Here is a 15087-nt window from a genome sequence, read left to right on the forward strand (position 1 = left end):
GCCCCATCTGAGGGAAGACAGAGCAGCTTCTAGGGCCCTGGGCACTCTCCCTTCCCAGCCATGAGAGAGGGGTGCCCAGGGCCGGGCAGCAGCCTCTGGGGTGAGGTTAAACAGAGGATCTGCAAAACTGCTTTGCCTCACAGTTTCAATTGCTTTGATGGAGCCCGGGAATCCCTCTAGCACAGCTTTTCCTATTCCCCTGTCTGCTCCCTCCCACCAGAGATGACTGGGAAGGAGGTGACCCCCTCCTAGGATTCTGGTGAGCCCTGGCATCCCTGGCATGTCCTAAATGGAGCAGGCAGCTCTCTGCTCTTAACAGAGACACCAGTGCAGGTGGCTTAGAGCCAGGTGTCTTTATTGGCCCCTCAGGCGGCCATCAGACATTGTTGGGGTTGTAGCACAGCATGTTCAGCTTGATGTTCTCGTCCCAGTGACGCAGCAGCAGGAACAAGTGCCTGGCTGCCCCTTTGAGGCAGCCCACGTCCACCCCCTCGGGCAGGCGCTGTGCCTGCAGCCACGTGTCCGCCTTGGCCGCCACCAGCTCCCACTCCTCAAAGAACCCAGCGCAGCGATGCTCCAGCCACGCCAAGGCCACCGCCGTGGCCCAGCTGGCACTCTCCAGATCCTCCAGCCCCACGTCCTGACAGCTCACGCCGGCCTCAGAGGGGGCAGCTGAGTGGGGCCCGGTGTCGGACTCGGAGCCGTGCCCGCTGTCTGCCTGCGCCCACACACCTGCACTGGGCACCTCGGAGCAAGTGCTCCGGGACGGGGGCGAGCTGGGCTGCGGGGCTGTGACGGGCTCCTCACCCTCCTCAACCTTGGGTCCTGCCTCAGGGCTGGTCCTGGCCCCTGGGGATACGGGGCTGAGGCTGGCACGGTGGGAGGCATAGGGGGAGGCCCGGCGCAGGCGGTCCAGGGGGATCTGCACCACTTCAGAGAAGCTCTCGGTGAGCTGGAACAGCCCCCGGGCTTGTTGCAGCTGCACCTGCAAGGAGAGGGGGCAGACAAGTGGGGAGGGCAGGCAGGGATGCAGACCCACCACAGCCCCAAACACTGGGGGCTGCAGGAGTGACCCTGGGGAACAGCAACAGTCTAATGCCCCCCAAAAAGCCAGCCAAGATCCCCAGAGGCATTTAAGGACACAGCAGGGCTGAGCAGGCACCTACTGGCAGCATCTCCCACTGCTTGTGCTGCCGGGCATGACCTGGGTGGCTCAGCTGGCACCTAGCAGGGCAGGTCCCCCCACTGGGATGGGGATGGGCACAGGGAGCGGGCCCTTACCAGTGGGAGGTAGTCGTGGCTCGCATGGTGGCTGGAGTGCTCGCTTTCCGGGCTGAGGCACTGCGGGCGCAGCACCAGGCTGGGACCTCTGCGCCTGCTCAGGCTAAACCTGTGGGATGACAGGCAAGGTAACGGGATTGGGAGGAATTCCTGAAAGGCAGCTGGACACCAAACTGCTGCAGGGAAGGGGCTGGAGCACCAAATCCCCCCACTTAGGCTGCAGGAGCTGGCAAGGGACATGGGACCACCAGCTCCCAAAAAGTGGCACTGTCCCACTCTCCCCAAAAGTTGCCATTTTTTGGTCCCTTGCATCCCCCCATCCCACAATGTCACCTGGAGCCTGCGATGCTCTCTGTGGATTTCTGTGAGCCCATGGAGGTGGTGGAGGGGCTGGATGGAGGCCCTGCAAGGGGGAAGCATTAAGCACAGTGGGAATATGATGCACCCAGGGGTGTGTCCCACTGCCCAGCATCCGGGGGGAGCTCAGCCCATGTGCCCAGGGTAGTGAGGGCACATTAGATGCTCCAGCTGTGGCAGGGCATCGAGGGTACCCCCTCTCCCACCCTCATCCAGCCCGTGGCCCCCTGCAGCCTGGACACACCGTTTGGACAGTTCTGCTTTTCCCAGCCAAAGGTAGGGGAGGAGATGCTGCCTGGAGACCTGGCGATCTCGTCTCGTTCTGCAAAAGAGCAAAGTCTTGAGGGGTCCCGGGCTCCAGGGACCCTCACAGCTCCCAGCTGCTGTCAGGGGCTGCTGTGCTGTCCTCCACACCACACACCCCCCTCCCCAGTATGGGGCAGATGCCTCGTTCCGGTTATCCACAGCACTCCAGGCAGGACCAGCCCCACACAGCCACCAGCTGAGGGTCCCCAGAGACCCCAGTGCAGATCCCTGGGGAGCATAAGTTGACATTAAGGTCTGAGTCAGTACCTGCAGTGCCAGGGGCCTCATCCTGCTCCTCTACATCCTGCTGCTGACCCTGACCCGCTGAGGAGCTCCGGTGGTGCCAGTTCCCTGCTGCAGCAGCTCGTGTCCGGCTGGCTGAGCCAGCTGCAAGGGATGATGCCACCTCAGCCCTCTGTCCCCTTGCTGCCCCCTCCCCATCCCACCAGCCCCTTGTCCGTACCTATGCCCCACACCTCGGGGGCTGCGGGCAGGGCTGCCTGCGTGGCACCGTCCACGGGCACCAGGCGGGTGTAGAGGGAAGGCACGTTGCAGGCTTTGCTGGTTTGCACGGCTTTCAGGCGGAACCGGCGGGCAAAACCTGCCCGGAGCAAGGTGGTTAGAGCGGGGGGGATGCGGGAGCCGCTGCGGGGGTTCGCACCGGCACCCACCCTGCTCCAGCTTGGCTTCCCGCTGCGCCACGCTCTCATTGTCCCGGACGACGGAGCGCGCTGCCAGCCGGTGCAGTGGCTTGTCCCAGGCTTTGGCCACCCGCCGCGGCGGGTCCTCCCTGCCCGGCCCCTCCCGGGGCTGCAGCAGTGACTCCAGCGAGGCTGTCACTTCCCAGGACACCGGCTTGCCGGCTCGCAGCGCGTGGATCACCACCTGGCAGCGCAGGGGCAGGCTGGCATCACCCAGGCTGGGCTGCCCTGGCTCGGGTGCTGGCGAGGCACTGAAGAGGTAGGAGGGCTCCACCAGCATGTCCCAGTCCAGGTGGGTGGGCGAGAGGAGGTTATCTGGGCAACGGCAAAGGGTGGGCTCAGCAAGGCAGGGGCACCCGGCTCCATCCCCACCTCCCTCGTCCCCACAGCCAGCACACACTCGACTCCACCGCACTGGGCTGTATTTGCCGTGGCTGGGGTCCCAGCTCATCCAGCCGCCCCTCCAGGGACTGGTTCCTCTTCTGAGACACCTTTTCCAGGGCCTGGCAGAGCCGATGGGCATCCAGCTCCCCGTGTGGTGTGGAAAAGCTGCGCCCAGCCAGGGCAGCACGTGCCAGCACCTTCTTCTGCCGCGCCAGCTCCTCCGTGCTCAGGGCCACCGTCACCTGCGGTGGGGACAAGGCTGTTGGCAAGCCCAGCACGGAGCCCAGACTGCACTGAGCTGCGATGGGGCACCTGCGCCTCCCCGGCTGCTGGCTGGAGCCTCGGCTGTTGTCAGCCCCAGTGCTCTGCAGGCTGGCACCAGCTGCCTCCCAGGGATGCTCGCCTGGCACCGCAGACATGGGAAGCACCCACACAGGAGTTTGCAAACATCCCTGGGGACTGACTCAGGCTGACGCTGGAGTTGCCAGGGATTTGTGTGTGTGCAGGAAGCAGGGTTAACTAGGATACTCAAGCTGGATGATGTTACAGCAGGATGCATTCCCCAGTGCAGAGTGATGTCCCTGCATTGAGATGCTTCCCCTAAAAGCTATGTCAGGGCAGTGGCACCCATGCCACCTCTCGCCTCGGCAGCAGGGAACTGGGGGGATCATTTACTCTGCAGGGAAATCACTTACGCTTGACATTTCAGCAGCAAAGATCACCAGCTGCGCTGCTGTGCGACAGGAGTGGGTTACCTAAGCCGTGCCATCGGGAAGGAGTGTGTCCTGGTGCTGGGTGACAGCAGGCCTCACCCAGCCTTGGGGCATCGTCACCAGGGCAGCTGCCTTTCCCCATCCCAGTGACCCAGCTGGGTTTTAAACCCAGGTATGAAGCAGCAGGGATGTGGCCCATCACTAATAAAGCATCTGGCAGCATTGACTGAGGGCTGAAGGAGCCAGGCAGGGGCCCAGCCAGCCAGCCGTTCCTCTCTGGCTCGACAAATTTGTTACGTGATGCCAGCCCAGCTATTTTCATTTGGTTTCTGCAGCATCAAGGAGTCACTGAGCTGGCTCAGTGTCTGTTAGACACCCAGCTGCCTGCTGGCCAGGGACACTGAGGGACCAGCTGCTTGATCCCCAGTTGTCCTGCTTCAATAGGGCAAAACCACTCAAGGAACATCCCGATGGCATCCATTGCCGATCCGTGCTTAAAATCCAGGCTACAGCACTCCATTTCCCAGCCCAGTGGGCAGTTGCCTGGGCACAACAGGGCAGCAAGACCTCAGCTAAGCCACGAACAATCCCCACACCATGAGCTCCTGCACCCCATTGGCATCCTTACCTTGGTGCCAGCTGGGGCAGAGGGCAGCGGGGCAGATTTGGTGGAGGACTCACAGAGGGACAGGCTCTTCTGGCCCTGCTGGGAGGTGACATCAGTACCAGGGGCTGACGAGCCACTTTCGGGGGCCACATCCCGGGAGCCAGTGGACTCGCTGCTGGTGGAGCTGCGGGAGAGCAGCCCCTGACTGCGGTCGGTGCTGACGGAACAGTGTGTCAGGACATACTGCTCCTGGATGTAGGAGGGCTGGTAAATCCGCTTCCAGATGTCTCCCCCAGAAACAAGATCAATACCTGCCCGGTGAGCACACACCCTGTCAGCCCATGGCTCCCACGACTGCCCCCCATCCCAGCTCTGGACCCCACTCACTCCGCTCTGACACCTCTGTACTTCCAGCAAAAACCTCCAGGGAGGCATCCCCAGCTCCTGGGTTGCTCTGGGGTGGCTGGCGGCTCTCCCTAGGACTGGGCACTTCCTGCTGGGAAAGAGAGCCTGAGCCCCGGGAGCCCTGGTGAGCCCCTTCCTGGCCCTAGGAGAGAGAGGACACCAGAATCAGCCCCCCAGCACTGGGACCACGCCGTCCTCCTCAGGCCAGTGCCGGTCATACCAGTGGGCGCCTGTCACCAAAGCGGGCGATGCTGTAGAGGACACAGTAGCTGACAAGGCGGTCACCGGGGTAGAGGGCCGGCAGCTCAGTGGGCGAGAGCAGAGCCTCCATGCTGTCAGGGACATACCAGTCTATGGTGATGTCGCTGACAGCCGGCTCGATCGCCTTCTTCAGGGACTTGATCAGCTGGGGTGGGGAGTGGAGGCAGTGTTAGACACAGTGGTGTCCCCAGTGCCCCCCATGCCCCTGCCCGGGCATTACCTTGGGCTGCAGCCTCTCGGCTGGACTCAGGAACTCGGCATGGCCCCGGCTCACCTTGGCCATGGCCTTCAGCAGCCGCCGGCATGCCCGCGGGCCCATGCCAAAGCTGAAGCACCTGCAGGAGAGCCAGGGCATGGGATGCCATGGATGGGCTGGGGCTGGGGACTGGCAAACCCAGTGGTGAGCCCTTTAGCAGGGATGGGCAGGGGGGTCTGACAGCCAGAGTGCTGCCCTGGCCGCGTGCTGGGCTGGGGCAGCCCAGGCAAAGCGGAGCCAACAGGCTGAGGGATGTGATGGGTGAAGGACACCCTTGGGGCAGGTGCAAGTGAGACTTGAGGCTGCATAAGGAGAAATCGGTGGGAACAGCGCAGGGGGTTTGGAGAACACCGAGACCTGCTGCGGTTCTGGGGCCGTACCTGACGGTGCTGGCCTGCCTGCGCACCAGCCGGAGGATCCTGCTTGCACTGCCCACTGCCGCACCGGTGAAGAGGAACAGCTGGCGAGGGTAGCCGTGGTGGAGAGGCTGTGCCAGTGCCCAGCCCAGGGCTGCCAGCAGGTTGGTGCCGCCAGGGTCCGCCCGCAGTCCGCCAAGGTGCTCGCAGGCACGCCGCAGCGTCTCCTGGCCACATGCAGAGCCAGACTTGCAGCAGCCCCCAGCTCACCAGCCCCCACCCTGAGTCAAGGAGCTGGGAGGAGGACAAAGAAGGGCTAGTGGATACGCAGGATTTGCCTGTGATACTCACATTGCTGCAGAGGCGACTGGATGGGAAGAGCGGCTTGATGTCAGTGCCAAAGCTGGCGACGTTGAGCAGTGTTCCTGATGGGAGGCTCTTCAGAGCCACCAGCAAAGCCTCCTGAGGTGACAGCAGGGACCAGGGACAGCTGCTAAGAACTGGCCACCCAGGGAGCACCCCTGGACCCATGGCCGCGCCTCACCTTGACCTTGTCAAGGTCAGGACCACTCATGGTGCTGCTGCGGTCAATGAGGAAGAGGATCTCGCGGGTGACGCTCTGCAGGTCCCCGGGGACGCCCTCCACAACCGGGCAGAAGTTCAGCATCAGCACGGGGTTGGGGAAGATGTCTTTGTGGAAACGCTTCTGCACGAAAGCCACCTGCGAGCCAGGCGGGTCAGAGGCTTTCTCACACCCCCTGGACCATGCCAAGGTCTTCCTCACCCACATCCCACCATCTCCCCCTTCCCTCCTCCCCCTCCTGGCTGGGGCAGCAGTAGCCGTGCCCTGTCACCTGTCTCTCGCCACTGCTGTCCTTCCTGGCAATCCGCGCGTAATCCCGGCGGCTCCGGATGTGTGCCTCGTACTCAGGGTATGTCATGGTGCCATCCTCAATCACCAGGTGGGGGCTGTGGGGCTCTGGGGGGCACAGGAGAGTTTCAAGCTACCCCGTGCCACGAGGGGCTGGGGGATGCTCTGGATGTTTTTGGGGTGATGTCTCAAACCCCCCACGGGGACCATCCCCCCTCACCACAAGGGTAGAGGATGATCTCCAGGTCCCTGTCATAGCAGTGGGGCTCAGCCAGGGTGACGCAGGTGGTGGTGGCAGAACTGGCCCAGGGGTCGGCATCAGCTCTCAGGGCATGTGATGGGCTCTCCAGCCCTGCAGAGAAGGGAAGGCAGCAGGAAATCTCTCACAAACCCCCTCCTCAGCCTCCCACCCACCAGGCCCCACAGCAGTTCCTGACAGAGCTAATGGGATTGACTGGGTCAGCAGCCAGGAGCACGTCCCCACCAACCAACCATCTTCCCCTCCTCACCCATCCTCTCCTCAGTGCATCACATCTCCCCAGGGAAGGAGGCTGCTGACCTAGAGCTGCCCAAAGGCACAGGCAGGGTGACTTTGAGGGGTCCCAGCCCCAGGGATGGAATGGGAAAAGGGCTTCTTCACCTGCAGGGAGTGCAAGTGGATACCTGGGGACAGGGCCTCACATCCTCCTAGAAGCATGGAGGGACCAGGGAACACCACCCACATTTTGAGGAGGTTTTACACAACCAACTGATAACACCCAAGCCACCCACCTGCCAGCAAGCAGGGGCCCTTGACCAGCAGCTCAAAGGCAAACTCATAAGGAAAAGGATTGTAGGGTCGTCCCCGAAAGACGTCCATGCTCTCCACAGGCGCCACAGTGGGTGACTGGCTCCGGGCACCTGGCCCCCCAAAACAGCTGGTGGGGCTGCAAGGGGAGAGGGGGTGATGGCTCCTGCCCCCTGCCCTGCTCGCTCAGCATTGGCATCACCCCCCTGGGATGGCAGAGACTGAGGAAGCCATGAAAATCACCATAGGGCCAACCTGTCGTCACACAAGCTTGCCGGCTCGCTCTTGGGGTCGGCGGGGACGTGGGGCGTGAGGATGGGGGGCAGGAGGAGGCGCAGGGCCCCGTCTGGCAGCGTGGGCAGCTCCTGCACTGTGTTCAGGGTAACAGCCAGGCTCTCCGAGGGGCACAGTGTGCCAGTGACAATGATGAAGGTGGAGTGCTCCACGTCCTCATCCAAGACGAGGTGGCCTGGACAGGAGAGGGATGAGAGATGGGGGGAGGTCAGCGAGGCATGTGGGGTTGTGGAGGAAGTCATGAGTGGCCCTAATTGCTCCTAAAGGTGACAGTAGAGAACAGGTGTCATGAAGGCCATGCAAATAATGGCAGAGCTCCAGAAGAGGTGGAGGGAGGGGAAAGGAGACATTGAGATCTCCAGCCTCAGAGACCCCCCAGGCACTGGGGTGGCCTGGCAGGGGCTCTCAGCCCCTCATACTCCCTCACACTTCACCCCTACCCGTTCTGAGCCTCCTGGCCAGGAACACCCAACAGCATCACCCATGCCACAACACTTACCACTGGCACAGCGGCGCAGCCGTCCGGGGCTGGGGCTGCACTGGAGGCAGCAGTCCTGCACCCGGTGCCTGTTCTGGACCTGGAATGTCACCCGCCGGCTGCCCACTGCTGCCTCAAAGCCGGCCACCACCTCCGACTCCTCCAGAGGGTAGATGAAGATGCCTGCAGGCAGAAGAGAGCCCCGAGGCAGATCCCAGCACAGCCATTGCTGTGGCACGGAACAGCCCATGGGAGCCCCGCTGAGAACCTGCCTGACTCGCAGCACGACTGAGATGCACGCGAGTGAGATACAGGAGCAAACCAGAGCCTCCTAACCCAGAGGGAGGATGAAACCCCCTCTTCCTCAGTGATGGGGGTCTGCTCAGTCTCACTCTCCTCCTGCCCACAGTGTGTGACAGTGGCCCCACCTCTGCTGGCCTCTGCCTTTGCTCCCCAAATTGAGCAAGGTTTGGGGGCCAGGACACGGGTGGGCTGGAGACAGGATGCTCTCCAGCACAAGGGCTTTAGGGGGCCGTGCAGGCAGCCTGGGTCCCTGCTAGGCCTGATAGCCCTCCCTTACCTTCCACAGGCTCCTTGTGGGGGTTGGTGTACAGGAGGTGAGCAGTGATGCTCAGGGAGTATCCATTGGCACAAGCCTTCACCGTGGAGCTCTTCAGGGGCAGAGCCTCCCAGGACGAGAGGGTGTAGAGGCCTGGCATGGTCCCTCAGTGGGCAGCTGTGAGCAGAGGGAAGGCAGGCACTGTATGCTCAGGGACAGGGATCTGCTGGAAGGGGCGTCTGCCCACAAGCCATTTCCATCTGCCCAGCCTGCAAGGGTAAGCAGGTCTCCAGGCCTCCCACAAGCCATGCTGCTCTTCAGCATCCACAGAACACATGGACCTGGACCCAGGTCTCTCCTTGGACCCCCGCCCATCTGCAAACCAGGTCTGGAGCCACAGGAGCCCACAGAGAGGGCAACAAAACTCCTGTGAGCAGTGGTTACATGCAAGCCACAAGCCCTGGCAGACAAGCAGGGTCTCCTGGACAGAATGGATAATGGCCAACCACATGCAGCCCATCTCTCAGCCACCCCAGAGCAGCTCCAGAGCCTCCCCAGGCCATCTCCTGCACTGGCTGGGAGAGAAGCGTCTTCTGCTTCCATCTCCATTCATCCACAGAGGTTACCAGGGTAATTTGTTTAGAAAAAAAAGCCAACCAGAAGGGTGAGAAGCCCACAGTGTAACTAGGACAAAGCAGCGAGCAGTGTTTGCTGGGGGTTTAATAATTAACAACAAGGTCAGTGCTGCACGGAAGAACAGCACCGAGGGGAATGCACTGCAGGGTGGAGCCCGACAAGTGGATGATCATCACCTTCTTTGCCCAGAAATTGATGTGTCTGGGGTCCCACCCTTTGGTAGGAAGAGAGGTGGCTGGGGATTCCTTCCCACCAGGGCACCAACCCACTCCACACCTCTCTTCCCCTTGGGAAAAACATCCAGGAGCAGCATCAGAAATAATTGTCTGGAGTCAAGGCATCTCTCCAACATCAGCCCACCCTGTGCCATCAAATATTTGTATAAAATATTCGTGTCAGCCTTAGCCCCGGCTGTATGGATCTGGGGACAGTGTGCATGGGGTCTGCACCACTCTGTATCCCCTGCCTGCCCCAAGCACCCACGACCCAGCAGCAGCGAGGCCCCGCCCCACGCCCTGTGCTGGTGCTCCAGCACACGATGTGCCCGGGGCAAGGACAAGGCCAGGTACAAGTGAGCCATCTGGTGTCCCCATCCAGTGGCCTTCATCCTGGGAACAACTCATAAGAGCATCAGTAATGGGAGGCTTGGGGTGCCCTCGGCATGTGGTCATGAGTGCCTCTCACAGAGCATCTTTGAAAGCAGAGCAGGACTCCATCCTTGGAGGCAGCACTGGGACCAAACTCCCAGCTGGCACAAAGCAGGGGGCCTTGGAGAAGCGCAGAAGTGCATTAGCAATGTGGCTGCATCCCAGGAAAATCAGTCCATTACAGCAGAGGAGAGCCATTTACCTGCTCAAGTGGCATTGCAGGGTTATGCTGACAGATCCTGGCCACCCAACCACGCCCCATCATCAACAACCCTCCAGCCTCTGTGCAGGATGCTGCACACACTGCTGAGCCCCCCAGACTGTGTTCCCAGCACATGAGGTGGCACAAGGTCCCTGCACTGTCTGCTGTTCCTCCACACTTGCTGTTCCACAGTTGGGAACATCAACAGCTGGTTCCTGCCCTGACCATAGCACCCAGACGGGATCTGGAGACCAGGATGCCTCCAACCCAGCCACACTGAGCCATTAAAGACATATTTCTCCCCAAAGCTGTTTAATTTGTTCCCAAGGCACCCAGTTTAATGCTCAGCAACATGCCCGCTATTTGCTGTGCTGCCTTTCGGCCGGGTCACTGCCAGCTTGTTTACCAGGGACTTACTGGAGAAGCTGTCCCGGCTGCTTTTTATCACTTCTCTTTACATTTACCCTCACAGAGTAAACAGGCTCCATCTGGCCCTGCCACGCTTCGTGCTGGCTGCTCTAAGCCCCATGGTAATGAATAAAACCAGAGCTGATGGTCCTCACCCCAGTATCTTCATCCTCTTTCCCTAGGGCAGCAACTTGTCCCTAGATACCAGCGTGGCATCACCAACAGGTCCCCAGCCCTCTCCCCATCCCCAGCATGATTTCCAGTGCCTTCACAGCCCTCTCTTCTTCCTCCCCTCCACCTACTGCCTGCAGGAGATGGTTTAACCAGCAACAACCCCAGTATAAAAGGGCTACAGCAGGCTGGGGGCAGCTCTCTGTGCTGGCAGCTAAAAACCGTCTGTGAAAGCGAGAAGGAGCTGACTCTTCCCTAGGTCAGAATAAATCAATGCTTCTCTTCTCGCCTGTGGGCAGGCTGAGTTTTCCAGCAAGGCTGCTACAGGGAGGCAGGTGCCTGAGCCCAGTGGACCCTGCTTAGCTTCCTGGGGAGTTGTCAGAGTTTCACCTGCTGCAGCAACAGCTGCCCAAGCTGGGGTTCAGCACAGTCCAGGGGAAGGAAGAGGCCAAACCCAACATGGGCAAACCCAGCGGAAATTTTCATTGGTGACAGATACACAGGCAGGTTCAAGAGAAAGGATGGAAGGAGAGGAGCCCAAGCCTCTGCAAGAGTGCCTGGAGTGAAGAGCCATTGCTGACCCTCCTGCTTCCCTTGCCTCCCCTCCCTGTGAGACATCCCATGGGGCACAAGGGCAGGAGAGCAGGATCCATCCCAACTCCTGGAGCACAGAGAAGGCTATGGAGTCAGGAGGTGATGGTGCTGTTGCCCTACACCCATGGGACACACCACTGCAGAGAGCCCAAAGAGGAGCGAGGGGGAAAGGAATTGCTGGATGGGGCAAAGGACTATCTCCAGCCTGTGGTGCCTCCTGCTTTGTCTGCTGGGGAGTGGGAACAGAGAGCAGAGTCCACTGCACACACAAGCTGGGACTCACACCCTGACTCCAACACTGCATCCAGGACCACCACCTCCAGGACCTGAGCTGCTGCTCTCGCCTCCCCAGAGCCATTAAAACCCCCGGAAAAAAACATCCTTGTGCCAGGGAACAGGAGTTACTTGCCCTCAATGCACCCTAATACAGGCACCTCCCAAAAGAAAAGTCTCAGCCCCATGGATTTCCCCTGACAAGGGCAAATCCTGGCAGGGCAGCCCCACAGAAGGGTCCCAGTGTCCCCCACCACGGGACAGCTGTGGCGTGGGCCAGGGACTGGTTGCTGATAACCTGGAGCATGTTCCCAGCAGTTACTGGAGCCAGCCCCGTCCGGTCCCTGCCAGATGGTGATTTCAGCACTTTTGTGGCCCTGCTGTCTCATCTCCACCTCTCACCCCTCCTATGACCCAGAGCTGCCCCGACAGCGGATGCACAACCCTGGGACACCGAGGAATTGCGGGACACCCTCAGGGTCCCAGGCCACCATGGTCCCTGTTCTGCCTGCCCCTGGCCCTTACCTGGAGGAGGACGATGAGGATGACACAGAGGCTGCAGGCTCCTCTCAGCACCCGCTGGGTCCCTGCCTTCTGCAGAGCTCTCTTCCCTGGGGATGGGTTTCCCTGCCCCTCTGTCTGGGCGGCTGCGGTACCCGGGGGATGAGCGGTCCTTCCCCGCCTCTCCTGCTGCAGGCTCCCTCTCTGGCACTGGCTCCTTCACCGCCCTCGCTCCATCCCTCACTCCCTGTGCCAGCAGCAGAGCTGCTCCAAGCCCAGCCTCATTAAAGAGACACACTCCCTAGTACCGGCACCCCGGGAGGGGAGCAGGGGAATGCTCTCATGGGGAACGCTGGGGGTCTCAGGGGACAGCCAACACCCCCAGAGAGTGACAGGCACCAGTCAAGAGCAGAGTCCACAGCTGTGGGCTGCTCTGCACCCACAGAATAGTCCAGGCAAACTAGGGTACTGGTGAGACCCTTGGTGATGCTGCAGCAAGGAAAACCATGGGGTTTGTCTGACTGGGACATGTAACCACCGCCTTGTTTGTGTGCCCCCCAAACAAATAATGAGGCAAAATAGCCCCCATCAGCCAGCTGAACTCTCCAGTACAAATAATGTGGGCCACAAGTGTCACATCCAGCTTCACTAGGAAAGGTCTCAGCTGCCCTGAGACCACCACAAAATGACTCGGAGCAGCAGGTAGATGCTGAATATCCACCCCAAACCCAGATGTCCTGGGGTTCCACTGGGCTGTCCTCATCAGCCTCCATATGCTGCAGTGAAATCATAGCCCTGAGGAGCTGGAAAGGGGGGATTGAGGGACAGCCCAGCTTTTGGGTGACAAGTGTGACAAGCTCCCCTGGGGAAGGCGGAGACAGTCAGGAAATCCCAGCAAAGTCAGGACATGTCTGCTGGCAGGGAGATCTCACAGCCAGGGCACACTGGGAATCCCTCAGCCACTGACAGCCCCACATTCCGAAGCAGGGCCAGAGAAATCCATCAGATTTGGGCTAATCCCTGCCCTGCCTTTCCCAGGCAGCTCCCTGTGCTATAGATAGGACTGTGCTGCTGCAGCTCTTTTTATAGAGCACACCGAGAGGAGTCCCCCCCACCTCCTGCACCGCAGAACCCACCGTCACAGCCACACTGAACCTGGAGCCACTCCAGACACAAACTGGGGCAGAAAAATCCAGCAGCACCACGAGGGGAGCAGTCCCCAGTCCTCAGCAGGTATTTTTAGATCTCACCTCTGAGCTGACCCATATGCCACTACAGCTTCAGCTCCCTGACACAGGTTTCACAGGTGACAGCAACAGAGAGAAATCTTGGTGGAAGAGGCCCTTTGCTGCACACTTAGCATGAGACACACTTCTCCTTCCTGACCCCTCACCCTGAGCTTTAGTCAACAATTATCGGGCCAAGAGGCACTCTGTGCATCCCTAGGGCCCTTGCTAGAGCACTCTGAGCCGTTCCCTCCCCCATGTGAGATGCCCCATAGTATTTCACTTCCCCTCCCTGCGCAGAGAGAGCTGCAGTGTGCAGCTGCTCCCCTTCTCCCTCCTTCACGACCACAGGAGAAGGATGCTAACCCATGTGTTATCCCCCTGTGACAGCTGCCAGCTCTGGGAGCTGCTGGAGGCCCTGCACACCACAACATATCCACACAGCCTGCGATGTCCATGGGACTCCCGCTCCCATCATCACAGCAAGCGCCGCAGCCACTCCAGCCCAGCCCCAGAAAAAAACCCACAAGCTTTGATTTTTCTCTGAGATACCATTTCTAGGCCAAGCTGAGGCAAAAGAAAAGCATCCAAATGCGAGCGCTGGTTCAGTGCCACCAGCCGGGGTGATGGAGCTTGGCCAGCCACAGCATCAGACATCAGCCCAGGCGTGAGAGCAGGTGAGTAACAGCAGCATGTGCAGCGCTGGGGACTCAGCTGAGCCTCCCCCAGCACACTGGCAACCTTCAGCAGGAGACACAGAAGGGCTCCATCCCAATCTGCTCCCAGCAGCATCAGGTATTTGTGTCCCTGCTCTATACTGTCATAGTTTCCCTATAGCAGCTCATCACAGACACAAATAGACCTGGAGAGCCCGGCACTGCTTTTCAGCAGAGTGCTGAGCAAGCCTTAGCATGGGTTAAACCCTGCAAACAGAGGCCCAGCTCAGCCCAGTGCTCAGCATCCTCACACCTCAGTAACGCCTCACCAGCAACTGCAACACAACCCAAGGGACCAATCAGGATCTGAGTATTTATCCCCAAATCACCTGTTCCTTGAGCTGAATTATCACCCATTGATAGGGCTTGCTGGAAGGGGTACAGACCACAGAGCTTTTACAGATGCTCTCAGGTCCTGAGTTGCTGACAAGTCCTGTGAATTTAGCGTGAGTTTAGTTATTTTGGGAAATAACCCAAAACCCAGGCTGGCAGCAACTGCACTCAACACAGCTGCAGCTCCTCAGACCCTGCTGAAGATTGCACAGGCAGAGGGTTTGCCCTCGGGGAGAGAGGCAGGGGTGTCCTGTTTAGCTGCTCCTTAATAAGCAAGAACTAAACCGAATCCTGAGGATGGGTAGCCATAGAGGAGAAAGTAAAAATTTTTCTGGTCAAAATCAGGCACACTTTGGCTTAACCTGTGTAATATTGGTCTGCCCAGCTGTAGGGAGTTACAGAGGGCCTGGAGGGAGGAAACGAAACAACACATGAGCAGGGTTAGAGACGGCTGGTGGAGACATCTGGGATCCTTGGGGAGAGGCGCTGGGAATGCCGCCAGCACTTCAGCCTGCCTGACTGAAATCTTCCCAGGATGCTGGCAGAGGTAGATGGGGGGCTGGAAGCCCCTGTGCGGCTGGCTCTAACACAGACTCAGGCCACACACTGGTGGCTGCTGGATTTGCTTTCGGCAGGAGAAAACAACGGGGGCTCTCAGCCATGGGGGATCTCGCAGCAGCGTCCCCGCTGGGGCTCGCTCGATGGCGCCAGGCTCGCTGGAGAAACGAAACCGCATGGATTTGAGGAACCCGAAACTCTCGTGC

General features: G+C 60.1%; 1 protein-coding gene across 2 annotated transcripts; it reads right to left on the reverse strand.

Moving 5' to 3' along the window:
* Positions 1 to 334: 334 nt before the first annotated feature.
* VWA5B2 (von Willebrand factor A domain containing 5B2) lies at positions 335 to 14795 on the reverse strand. 2 transcript variants are annotated; one of them, XM_039556984.1, is made up of 22 exons: positions 12073 to 14795; positions 8638 to 8793; positions 8079 to 8240; positions 7541 to 7754; positions 7270 to 7424; positions 6719 to 6850; positions 6482 to 6606; positions 6172 to 6348; positions 5979 to 6089; positions 5652 to 5854; positions 5236 to 5350; positions 4975 to 5160; positions 4737 to 4896; positions 4371 to 4660; positions 3046 to 3271; positions 2616 to 2960; positions 2408 to 2545; positions 2212 to 2331; positions 1883 to 1960; positions 1615 to 1684; positions 1282 to 1390; positions 335 to 985 (listed from the first exon to the last, which is right to left on the reverse strand). In XM_039556984.1, the coding sequence occupies exons 2-22, from the start codon at positions 8774 to 8776 to the stop codon at positions 377 to 379; spliced, it is 3864 nt and encodes a 1287-aa protein (XP_039412918.1). In that variant the 5' UTR covers positions 8777 to 8793; positions 12073 to 14795; the 3' UTR covers positions 335 to 376. The 2 variants fall into 2 exon arrangements, with proteins under 2 accessions (XP_039412918.1, XP_039412917.1); XM_039556983.1 differs by having other exon boundaries at positions 7529 to 7754.
* Positions 14796 to 15087: the final 292 nt, after the last annotated feature.

The sequence above is a fragment of the Corvus cornix genome, chromosome 9 (assembly GCF_000738735.6).
Source record: "Corvus cornix cornix isolate S_Up_H32 chromosome 9, ASM73873v5, whole genome shotgun sequence".
In the NCBI taxonomy this organism is placed as follows: domain Eukaryota; kingdom Metazoa; phylum Chordata; class Aves; order Passeriformes; family Corvidae; genus Corvus; species Corvus cornix.

Bases quoted from the DNA above. Each gene is read 5' to 3' on its own strand.
- VWA5B2 (XM_039556983.1), bottom strand. From the start codon at position 8,776: ATGCCAGGCCTCTACACCCTCTCGTCCTGGGAGGCTCTGCCCCTGAAG. The intron at 6,607-6,718 runs GTGAGGGGGGAT...TGTGCCCCCCAG, and splicing joins GATCATCCTCTACCCTTGTG to AGCCCCACAGCCCCCACCTG. The intron at 5,161-5,235 runs GTAATGCCCGGG...TCCCCACCCCAG, and splicing joins CCGAGAGGCTGCAGCCCAAG to CTGATCAAGTCCCTGAAGAA.